Raw genomic sequence first — 12,300 nt, forward strand, 5'->3', positions numbered from 1 at the left:
AAAACAACCACAAACCTCTATTGCCTTTTTGAAATTCAATCGATACTGAAGGCTCTTAATGTCCAAGGTCCATGAACTACGCTGGCAACACCACGTCCCGTTCTTGTTGGACTGAGGAACTATCTCAATGGATTCCAGGCAAGGAGGCAAAGCTAAAGGAGCTGAAGGTGACAACACCTGTTCCCCTCGGGTATGAGCGCAAAAAGATTTGGAGCCTCCAGTGCAAGAACAAATGGATGAAGACGCTCCCTGCTCCATCCCAGGGCACCCACAGTAAATCCCACACTCAAACATGACAAAATAACCTCCCTTGTTGGCATGTTGTCCCCCCTTTAATCAAGGACCCAAGGCTGGCGGGCACCTCAGCCCTGTACACACCCCGGATCCCCTGGATGCGTTTAATGGGAACACGTACAGGCTGCTTTTCATTTTACTGTTTGTTTATAGCACACATTTGAGGAGCTACACAGGATGGGAAAATACATCCCATAAACAAACCGCTAAACAAAACATGCTGAGCATGTACCACTCCAAACAAAAATAGACTGCAGCTAACCTGTGCTTTCCAAGCATATGCCTCTGACGATGGCTTTATTTAGTGCCGCTTATCCCACTTTCAGTTTTGATTTTCAGGCTCTGCCACCCTCGACAGCAGCTTCAGACACCACCCACCACCCCCACAGCTCCAGGTAAGGCAAGAACAGATGAAAATAAACCAAATTGGAGCTGGTGACCACCCTGGGTACCTGAGGCTGCATCGCCCTTCCCTGCGCCCACCCTGCAGGCGGTGGGACCAGCAGCAGCCCAGATGCTGCCAAAGGACGCAGGACATGGACATGACATCACCTGGCTCAGGGACTGTCTCTGCGGTGACAGACGGGGACGCTGGGTGACAAAAGACTTGCACACCAAGTATTTCAGGCAGCCATTTACAGCCTGCCCTGGCAGCAGCCCCCGTGCCCGTCAGCTGAACTTTGCCACTCTACCTATGCCCAGAAGCAATTTCTCAAGCGCTCAAACTTTATTACCCCTTTTCTTGGGGCTGCACAGAGGGCACGTTCCGCTGTGAACACTTTTCCTACCAATATCCAAAGCTGTTGAAGCTGCTCTAAAGTAACACCCACTCACACCTACTGCCCCAGCAAGAATATTTCTTCCCCGTTTTTGCATAACAAGCAGCTACATGGTTTTACTTTTTCTCCTGAGAAACTCAGGCTTAGAGGAAAACACCCAGCGCAGCGTTAGTCCGAGATCAGACTTGATAAAGTTCCCCCTGCGAGGGGGACGCGCTACCGTAGAGATTAGACCTCAGCGTTCCCGAGAGCATTCAGTCACCCCGGCAGGCTGCGGCACAGCGAGTTTGTAAAGCTCCTCGGGAATCCTTCAAGATGAAAGGTACAGTATGATACGGATGTATTATATCCGTGGGCTTTGTTACAGCACACGTTTCCTAGCACGGTTTTATTGGTAGAACACAAAAGTTCAGCCGAAGCCCAGGGGCTCTTCGGGTGACAAATACGCCCCTCCAGCCGTCCCTCCGCTCTGCGGGGGATGAAAAATGCTGAAGCCCCTGATGTGAACACAGTAGATGGAGCAGCCGGTGCCCTTCCAGTCACAGCAGACAAGGACCTGCCTGCACGGATAAGGCCAACGTCATCACTGCAAGACATCTCACTCGCAAACGCACCTGTCGGGTCCCCAAAACGCCACTGCTGTGATTGGCAACTTGACAGCATCCCTCCTCTTCGGCTGGACCTACCACATAGCCTCCTGTCCCAAAGACCAACCCCGGCACGGGCCAGGAGGCTATGTGGGTTGAGCCGAGCTTAATGGAGTGGTACCCAGTGCTGGCATCTCCTGGGGACCCCACGATGCCCACCTCAAGCACCTCCTCCAGAAGACGATGGGAGATGTTTGCTGCATTCAGTGGGTGGCCCTGGGGCTGGGGGACACCAGACCACACCAGAGCCTGGACCAGCAAAGCCCCAGGCACAGGGAGGTAAAGCCCAGCATGCTGCTTTGGCTCAAACTGCTGCCTGTCCCTGGGAGGGAGGGAAGGAAATGGTGTCTACGTTTTTTGGAAGCCTAATTGATGCTTGAATTGCTACAAACGAGTCTGTGGACACAGCCTGACCATAGGCTGCCTGGTTTGGATGGCATGGAAAAGAGGGAGGGGAATGTGCACCCACTTTTTGGATCACCTTCCCAATACCTCGCTCCTCCTGGGCACCTCTCTCTGTCCAGACTTCCCAAGACATTAGAGGTGGAGGAACAAGGAGTGTGATGCCAGCAGCAGGGCTGGGGGCAAACCTTGGGTCTCCCTGCACCCCAGTTCTGCAGTCCTGGGGCCACTGGCCTTTGGGAGGGAGGGTTCACATCCCCAGTTAGTCCACAGGGTCTTTGCTGCCAGGGCAGGGCCCCTCCATAGACATATCTCGCCAGACCCAGAGAAAGAAAGGTATTGGGCATGAAAGCCACCAGCCTGTCCCAAATTTCCCCCCAGAAAGTGTTGTTGGGCATTGGAACAGGCTGCCCAGGGAAGTGGCTGAGTCACCATCCCTAGAGGGGCTTAAAAGGGGCAGAGATAAGGTTCTTAGGGACATGGTTTAGTGCTAGAGTTAGGTTAATGGTTGGACTCGATGATCTTTTCCAACCAAAATGATTCTACGACTCCCTCTGCCCCAGGGAGCCACACTCCGCTCCCCCACTGCAGCTGGCGATGCAATTTCCATTTCATTTTCATGCACTGGAAGAACAGACGAGGGTGCACAGGAGGTGCTGGGCCCAGCGGGTCCCCTCTCCCTGCAGAGCGATGCACAACTAACCTCCACCACCCCACCTGCCTGCGCACACCAGCCCCAGCTCCCCCTCTGCACAGGATCGCTCCCGTGCACATGCCTAGGAGCAACACCATCAGCTCAGTAATCTTCCTAAATACAGCAGTTACCAGGTGACTGGGAAAAAAAAAAAAAAATCTCTTTTACTGCTGATGCTGCTAATGGAAAATTTCTCCCCTTTTGCTGCTGCTTTCAAAGCCAGTGGCGGTTTCATACAGACTTTGTCTTGCGCGGAGATGGGAGAGGTGGAAGCACAGAGGGAGAGGTGCAAGACTGGTAGGGAGCAGATAATGAGAAACAGAGGGGAACTCATCGGTCTGTCTTCCTCCCTACCAGTCGCCTCTGCCCACAGGCAGAGCCCTGGCTCCAAATCTTATCTGCCCCATCTTCTCGCAGGCAGTTGCAGCCCAACCTCCTCCTGCAAGGAATCCCTCCCTCCTCCCCGATCGCAGCGGGGTAAGTACGCTGGATGTAGTGCTTCTTGCACGCCATACAGGGAAGGTGCCCAATGGGGCTGATAGGCCAAAATCATTTATTCTGTGATTTTTTTTTTTCCCCCCACCTGTCTCCTTCCCAGGGGACACCCTGACAGCCTCATCCAGCCAGTGCAGATGCAGGCAGCCAAGATCGCTGCTCATCCCCTCCACATGCCATCCTCCTTCTTCAATACCATTAAGTGTCTCCATACTGTCTGGACACTGGAAACCTTAACCACATTAGCTGAGACCCGAGCAGCAGCACAAGCATTCAATTCTTTTAAGTGGCACCATTTCTTAAGCTGGTTACACGCAAGAATCGTCTCTGCTCGATGCCGGCACTGACCTCACTGGAGCAGGACCGGGGAGCAGTGACTAAAGCTCCTCATTCCCCATTTTAGATGGTTGCAACCACAGCAGGACACTCCCGACACGAGCCGTACTGTGGGTATTACAGACGATGAAAGGCGTAAATCACAGCATTTCCATTTTCTTCACCTCTCCTTTCCAACCCCAGCCTACCCCCACGCTCTACAAGGCATTTTGGTGTGATGGTAGGTGTTTCTCAAGCCACCTGCAACTGCTAACGTGTATGTCAAGGTAGCATAAGATCAATCCCTCATCGTTCCCACAAGTGGCATCAATCTGTTCTCCTCCTGTCCCAGCCAGTCCCCTGCCTGAACTCCTGTTACACCAGGCAAGCCCGAGGGCTCAGCCCGGTTTCACAGCCAGCCAACACCGCACACCAGCACCATATCACCGAGGCAGCACCAAGGCTTCTCCATCGCACAGCCAGGGTTCACACTTTCAGGGCTTAGAAAGGACAAGGCTGCAAGTTTTGGAGATAACATCTATCTGCGTGGTGGCACTCAAAGGTCACTCACCTCCCCAGCCTCAATAGAGAAATACAAACTCCCCACTTAATTCTGAAGAAAAGCATGGGTTTTTTCCTCCAGCAGAAGAGCTACAAAAGTCTCTGGCACACCAGCATCATGGAAACATCGCTGCCATCACATGGGAGGAAGGGGGGAGCAGGGGGATCCCCAGCCGTCAGCCTCGCTCCAGCCCGACAGCTCAGCTGCAGCAAGCGGCTCCTCTCTCCATAGCTAATCTTCTGTTGCCACTAGCTGGTCAACGCGGGTACTCTTGGAAAGCAGCAACTCCCTGAGCACAGCCTGCCACACTCACTTACAGATCGCTGGTTTTAACTGAGATTCTCACCCCAGAAAATACCTGATATGAAGCAAAATCCCCGCAAGTCCACATCCCACCGTGCTGGACAAGCCACGTTCAAACTTGCCTTTGCAGGGGGATGCAGTCATCTGAGGACTGACCCATTTTCATTCGTGCCTCCAGCCTTTCCGCGTGCTACAGAGCTCACCTCTCCTGCCACCACAACGGGCAGATCTCGAGCTCAGGACCCACATCTCCAGCACGACCCCAGCCCAAGCCAGGCTCTGCCTCATTCCCTTTCCAACTACAAAAACCCAACAGCCTGGAAAGCTTCGATAATCATATGGCTTCATACAAAGAGGGGAGGAAAATGCTACCAGAAGGTTTTTGTTCTTCCCCATAGCCCCCATCACCAGGGACCTGGCCCAGACCCCAGGCTGGGCATGAAGGGGGAGGGAACAGCCCTTGCTCTCGGGTCTACATCCCCCCTGCTCCTCATCCCAAGGAGCCCATCGACACATCTCATCTTCCCTGTACCACTTCGTTGGGGCTTTTTGGCTCCTTCCACTTGCCTTGTGAAATACGTGACTCTTTACACCTTGGGCTACCTTGATTAACCAAACCTCTGGCCAGACCTGCAGCGCAGTTCTTCAAGTCTTGCGGTAGAGAGTTAACAGAACAGGGAGGTGTCAAAACCAAACTTTGCTCATCGGCTTCTCTCTGCAGAGACAACCCAGTTCTTAGAAATGGTGCCCTGATGAGCAGGGTCTCACGCTGGGCGCCCACACTCTCTGCTACCCACACGATGCTGCTCCAGATCTCACAACCCAACTCAAAGCGCAGAACGGTGCTTCTCAACAGCAGCATTGAAAAGCTTCGGTCCCGCCGGTGCTCCCCAGGTAACCCCCCCGCCTCGCCACCTCGTTCTGCAAAAACAGGAGCTGTTGGCAAAAGCAAGGGTGGCAAAACCCTGCTCAACTATTTGCAGAAAAAGCAGTGAATTCAAACAATCTGCAGGGAACTAAGCACCTTCCCTTATTTTAATGCGTTCTTACCCTAAAGAGGAGTTGTTCAAGTCAGTAGACAGCATCAGGAAAAGTTAAGAAAGAAAAGAGGCACAGCTTTGAGAAGTAGGGGATAATCACCCACCACACACAGGGTCCACGGTGGGACACCCATAAAGTAGATGCACAAGCAACTTTCCTGACAACCACCGAAACAAAGCACCTTGTAGCGCTGCAGACACCCGTCAGACAGCATCCATTACAGCCACTTATGAGAAGTGTGTAGTAAACTGTTCTTACATAAGCCACTACCGGGTAAGAGCCCTGGTGAAAATTTGTCTGTCTCTTTCCTTCCCTCTCCTCTATATGTATATATATCTGCTCACACATAGACAGAGCTCATCTAAATTAGCTCAGAAGCTAACTGCTTCATTCCCTGAATTGCACTTAAAGCAGGCTACGCTGCTTGTGGAGCAGCTATTGTACAGAACACATGGCTGCTGACTAAATCAAGATACATACCTTAGAGAGACCTCATTGTACAAGAATAAAGTCAAGGATAGGCTGCACCATTTGCCAGCGTAACACTAGAAGAATTAGAGGGGAAAAAAAAAAAAATACCGCAAAGCATCAGTTGTATCCAAGGTTAAGGAAAGGGCAGGATGCTTTTTCAGGAAAGGGGACGCACAGCAATTCATAATGCATTGGTGGCAAAGTTACATTTGTCATTTCCTGCCACCACTGTGCTTTGCTGGGTAATTTTATAGTAATATAACTGGGGGATAGGGGGAGAAACATCCTTCTTGTCTCCAACGCAAGAGAGAAAAAATGAACCGAGGCATAGGAAATACAGAAACTCAGAGACCCCGCTGAAGAAGTGACAACGAGCAAACCAGAGCTGCCGACTGGCGTTTCAGCGGCAGGTCCCCTGCTGCAGCTCGGGAAGGATGCAACAGGGAAACGAAGTTTTCTACCTCTGTTGGGAGAAGACGAAACCATTCCCTCCTGGGCTCCTCTCCTGCTTGCCGGAGGCTGTGTGCAGTCTGTACCCGCTGCAGAGCCGGCTCCCGGCAGGCAGGGATGCAACCCTGGAAACTCTCACTTTATGCGCTTATACTAAGGAAATAAAACCTCATATTGTCAGGGAACAGAAGTTGTCTTTCTCCCTTGAAGGAGGAATCCTGTAAAGAAAAGGGACACACAGCACCGCGCGCGCTTTGTACCACCCACCGACTCAGAGCATCTCTCTCCTCAGCCCATTTTAACTTGGTCAGCCCTTAAGCCCAGCAGAAGATGAGGTGCTTTTAGGGACATGGTTTAGTGGCGGACTTAGTGTTAAGTTTACAGCTGGACTCTATGATCTTAAAGGTCTTTTCCAGCCTTAGCGATTCGATGATTCCAAGTTTCCCACTGCTGCAGACAAGGCTCTGGCACCTGCCAGCCTTTAGCCACAGATTCCCCACCCTCCTTTAATGCAAAGGAGCACTGAGAAGCACAAGAACCACTCCAGCGTCAGGAGACTTATTAAGCTGGGAGCTGCTGAGCAGACCCAGGACTACAGATTGCCTGCTTAAACACAGGCTTAAACAAACGCATCGCCGCCAAGCAAGGCAATAAGCAAGGCAATGTTTTATTTTGTGCTCCCTGGTCTGGAAAGACTTTTGAGCCCTGCAGAACAGGGTGGCCTCAATTTATTCTCAGCTTATTTCACTTCAGAGACTGTAGTATTAGCACCAGGACTCCGCTCTGCCTGCTTCATGGTTTGGGGTTTTTTTGTTGTTTGGGTTTTGGGGATTTTGTTTGTTTGTTTGGGGTTTTTTGTTTGGGTCTTTTTTTGTTTTGTTGTGTTTGGGTTTTTTGGTTTTGTTTTTGGGGTTTTTTCCTCTCCCTCTCCCCAAAATCCCTCCAGGATGCCAGTCAGGGTGGCTGTCCCAAGCTGTGTGTTTTAGGAGGTCTTCCCACCACATCCTTACCCCCACGAGGCCAGAAAGCAGTCTTTGCCAGCAGCAAGAGCCTCGACTCAAATACATTTAGGACCTTTGAACACATTTGCAATCGGCAGAATGTCAGCTCTTAACGTGTCTTCCTAAACTCAGGCCCAAACAGCCACTAAACATGTTCAGCAACGGGTAAGTACACATAAGCATCAGAAATCAGCTAACAGTAAGGGCTATCAAAGGTTTTGGCAAAGAGAAGCCACTGTTTAAAGCAATTCCTGCCCTCAAATCACAGCAAAGCCATTCGGCTGACCTCCCACGTGTAATGTGATTTTCACCTCCAAGAGCCCATTACAAGGCAGCAGCAGCTCCCGGGTTCCCAACCACCGATGAACTCAGAAAATGATGCAGTGGGGAAAAAAACCACGATAGAAAACTCCGGCCTTACTTCCTGCACTAGAAAAACAAGCCGGCAGAAATCCTCTACAGCACTCACCCAGAAAAGAGTTAACTGCGAGTGAGACTCAGTTGCCACACCAGGAGACGGGAAGAAATGCAACAAATTTGAAATATCAGAGCATCCACAGCAATTCATGAGCTAGACCTTGGGGAAGGACAAGTGTTTTACCTTCTCTGGAGGTAACGTGCTGATTAATCTCAGGACGGTGATGAAGCCATCCCACCATGGGCAAAGCTCCCATTTATCTTCCGATCCGCTTGATGCCTGCGGGTTCAGGGGAAAATGAGGGGACGTTTGGGGGTCTTTTGTCTGTGAAGGGGCATCAACAAAAACACAGTTTTGCACAAGACGTGCTACATATCGAAGAGTAGACACATAACCAATATGCCAGGAAAGCAAAAGAGAATTTTTTAGACCCAAGACATGGTCTCTTTACTGGCAGTCACTCACAGAAATAGGATTTGCTATACAAGATCATGTCTCTGATCTATCAAGACAAATTTCTCTCCTGCAACTTGAGCTATTACCTAAGCTACACACAGAGGGGTTTCTTTGCCTTCTGATATATTTAGATCAGTGCGCAATTCGCACCCAGTCCCTGAAGAAACTATACTCTAATCTGAAAATTCAACTCGGTGAACCATGAAACTTCTTGTTACTTTTAATCACTGTAAGGTAAATGTCATTCCTACTGCATCAAGCCTTTGATTTTTCACTTTTATTACTTGAAATAGAGTATCTGCTTTGTTTGAGATTTTTGTGGTTGACCAACCATGTCTAAGGAAGCCACAGTGCAAAGCCAGAACCCAAGAGGCTCAAGAAGTACCATCAACTTATTTATTACACTCTCTTGCTACAACGAAGCCTCACAGAAGGTAAAATGACAGGACCGGGAGACACAATCAGTCATTTTTCTCCGCTGACACATCACACCCAGCGAACGGCAATCGCTTCCACAAGGTTTGGGAAGGGAATTGCGGTAGATGCCCACCGGGCACACCTCGACACGCCTGATGCATGCGGGGCAACGCGCTGGAAATCACAACCCCACGGTGCCAAGCGGTAGCTCAGACCCAAAGTTAAGCAGGTACTCGAATTATCCTTGGTTCAGGCACCGAAAAGCAAGCAAGCTAGTAGATAAAGATCAACAAAAAACCTTCGATGACCTGGCAGAGTAAACACCACGCTGTCCATACGGCATTCTCAACAGTTCCCTTGGAGGATCCCCAGGCTGATTAAGGCACGTGAAAAGGATAAAAGTGACAAGAGGCAGCTCGGGCACCCCATCTGTGACAACAGGATCCGGCATCAAGATGAAAGCACGACAACAGAATTATTTCTAGTCCCATCCCCCTCCCCACAAAAACTGAGACAGGAGGAAAGTCTGCAGGCGTTCACCACAGACCCAGGCACTGGAGTTGCGTGTGAAGCAAGAGCAAGCTTCAAGAATTAAAACGAAGCATTTATAAAATTAGGCTCTGGTTAGGAAAACAGCCTCTCCCGTTCTCCCAGGCTCAGCGGTTCCTCCTCCAGGGCGAAGCCTTCAAGTTGGAGCACAAGAGGCAGCACCCATCACTTTACAGCCTGAGCGGAGACGCTTTACTCCCAGCGATTTTAAAAGGCAGGAGCCCTCAGGCCCTGCCAAAAAATCCGTCCCAACCCCCCCGCTCAAAAAAAAAAAAAAAAAAAAAAAAAGGGTGCAGCAAGGGCAGCGTTAGAAAGCTCCAAACACAAGCAAGCTGTCCATGATATGGGAGGGGTGAACAAATATCCCGGCGCAGCAAAGAGACAACCCGCACCGGGCTGCTCCGCCACCCCGGGAGGCGCGGGCTGGGGTGGGGGGTACCGGCGGGACGGGACGCGGCGGGGGATGCGCTGCGGGCTCCTACCGAGGGTGAAGAAGGGCAGCTCGGTGTTGTCCAGGTCGTCCTGCACGGCGACGCGGCCGGGCAGCTCGCTGCGGACGAAGAGCAGCAAGCGGGAGTCGGCGGCGGCAGCGGCGGCGGGCGGCGGGGCGCCGCTCCAGCTGATGTCGTTCTCGCGGAGCACCGGCAGCGTGGACACCGTGACCGTTTTCACGCGGCAGGGACCGGGGGGTTCCCGCGACGCCGCCGCCGCCGCCGCACCGGGCCCGCCGCCCGACATCACCGGCGGCAGCAGCAGCAGCAGCAGCAGCGGGGCGGGCGGCGCGGCGGAGAGGAGGCGGCGGCGCGGCGGGGCGGCCATGCCGGGCCGGAGCCAGGCGCAGGAGAGCCGAGGCGAGCGGAGCCGGGAGCACTGAGCCGCCCCAGCCCGCTGCCGCCGCCGCCGCCCGGCTCCGCCTCCCGGCCCGCCCCGCCGCCCCCTCCCCGCCGAATCGCGGCTCCGGGGACCCTCTGCCGCTCCCCGGCGGCCGACGGACCCTGCCCGCGGGTTGCGGGGGGGAGCGGCGGGGCAGCGCCCCCGGTGGAACGGGCCCCGCTCTGCTCGGCTCTTGCCCCGGCACTTTGACGCCGTTACCTTCCCCGGCTCCGCGGTACCTGCGGCCGCGGCGCTTCCCCGCCGTCCGGCCCGGTTCGGCCTCGTCCGCCCGCCCGCGCTCTCCTGGTACCACGTTGCTCCCACCTGGGCACCTCACCTGTTCCTAATTCACAAAATCCAGGTTTCCCGTGCGTGCCTGCCTCCTCACATCACCACGCGCACCTGCAGACTACTCCTTGCTTTTGGGCAAATGCCAAGGTGCAATAGCACAGAAATGTGCTTCCCGTGAGCTTTTACTAGTTATTAGCCATTTAAAAGTGAATAAGCACCTCCAGAGTGCAGGGCACGTGAAGATGGCTCGCAATGACAAGCCTGGAGAAGACAAACTGGTGGCTTCTGACAAAGATTTTTGATCTGGTCTTTAACAGCTGATGTTTAAATGGGAGCCAGAGGAATGAAATGATGCTGAGGTCTGATCGCAGATTCCTACATCTGTCCACCCCACGGATGTCCTGGTGCCACCCAAGGGCTGGAGTTTGTGTTTGAAGACAAACCAGGTGAGCTCCATTGCTACGGGTTTGGCTCACACTCTGCCTTGAGCCACAAGAGACACACCTGGCTCTTCCAGCAAGGAAGCTGGAATGATGGGGATTAGTTCAGAGGCAAACTCTGTCCCTATGGGCAAAACGGACACGGTTAACCCCAGCACCGCATGAACTTCTGCCCACGGTCAGGCGTGACTAACCAAGACAGGAGAGGCAGCCTACGGTAGTTATGAGTCAATGACTCACAACAATAATTTGCTAGTGACTGCTAATCTACCTGATTTTTATTTGTAGATGTACATATAAAAGAAGATGTCAAAACCCTAACAAAGCACGCTTAACGCTCAGGTTTATATTATTTCCACAAGCTAATTAAGATCAATTCATCACATGCCTATTGAGGCAAAACAGCCTTCTGAGATACCTAGGTCATCAAATGTTAAAACCACAACAAGGGCAGAATGGCAAAGAATGTGAAATCCAGCAAACAAACAGCTCAAGCACCGTTCCCAGGGGCCAGTCCCTGCTCCAGGAGCAGCTGCAGCTCCAGCTCACAACCCTAACAAGCTGCAGCCCCCGCCATAAGAGTGTCGGTGCGCATACGGTGCCTATTTCCAGCTTCACGAATAGAGAGAAACCAGAAACTGCTCACAGGCAAACAGGCAACTAGTTATAAACAGTTTAATGTGAGACCCCAGAGCTGCCTAACTGGGAGGGATAAAGTTTCCAGGCATGCTGGGGAAAAAAAAAAAAAAAAAAAAAAAAATCAAGCAAAAATGCAGCCCTAAATGGCAGCTCTTGGTTGGGAAAACTGTAATAGTAGGAAAAAAAGGTTTCCCTCCTTTTTTTTTTTTAATTTTTTTCTAAAGGGGGAAAGGATAGATTTTTGGACTGGCTTAGATTGTTGTCAGTACTGATTTCCAGGCACCAGCAGGGTACATGCTGATTTATTTTCCCTAGTTTTGAAAATTCTTCTAGGAAAAAGAGCAAAGAAACAATCCTGCACAGATACGCAAAATGACACCCTAGTAGGCAGTATGTCTAAAACGTGAAGTACATTTTTTGTATTTTTTTAGAACTGGAAATCCTGAAAAATATCTATGTCTGTTTAAAGCACCATCCCTGTTACTTCGATCTTGTAGCCGCTTACCACACAACTCCATGTGCATGTGTGCCATAAGTGGAGACATTTTTGCTCTTGGGTACCAGAGGATTTTGGCAAGGGGCTGTCCTTGGGGTGGGAGTGGGATCCAGAGGTACCTGCTGCTGTCACAGCTCTGGGCAGTGGGTTTTCAGGTGAGGGCATTTCTTCTTTAGCTTTGCCATGGGTCTGGCTGAATTGGAGACGAGGAGACACATTTTAGGTGTTTCCAGGTTTTCTCTGATCTAGCACATGCCATCGAGCAAT

At 51.8% G+C, this 12,300-nt stretch overlaps 1 protein-coding gene across 1 annotated transcript in view; it reads right to left on the minus strand.

The window, feature by feature from the left end:
* ASTN2 (astrotactin 2) overlaps window positions 1-10,113 on the minus strand; it is a 318,934-nt gene extending 308,821 nt beyond the window's left edge. The window contains exon 1 of the mRNA XM_065648278.1: window positions 9,777-10,113. Coding sequence (XP_065504350.1) covers window positions 9,777-10,113 — 337 coding nt within the window. The remainder of the gene's footprint in view (window positions 1-9,776) is intronic.
* Between the last annotated feature and the right edge of the window lie 2,187 nt (window positions 10,114-12,300).

Source organism: Caloenas nicobarica, chromosome 19 (assembly GCF_036013445.1).
Source record: "Caloenas nicobarica isolate bCalNic1 chromosome 19, bCalNic1.hap1, whole genome shotgun sequence".
Classification (NCBI taxonomy): Eukaryota; Metazoa; Chordata; class Aves; order Columbiformes; family Columbidae; genus Caloenas; species Caloenas nicobarica.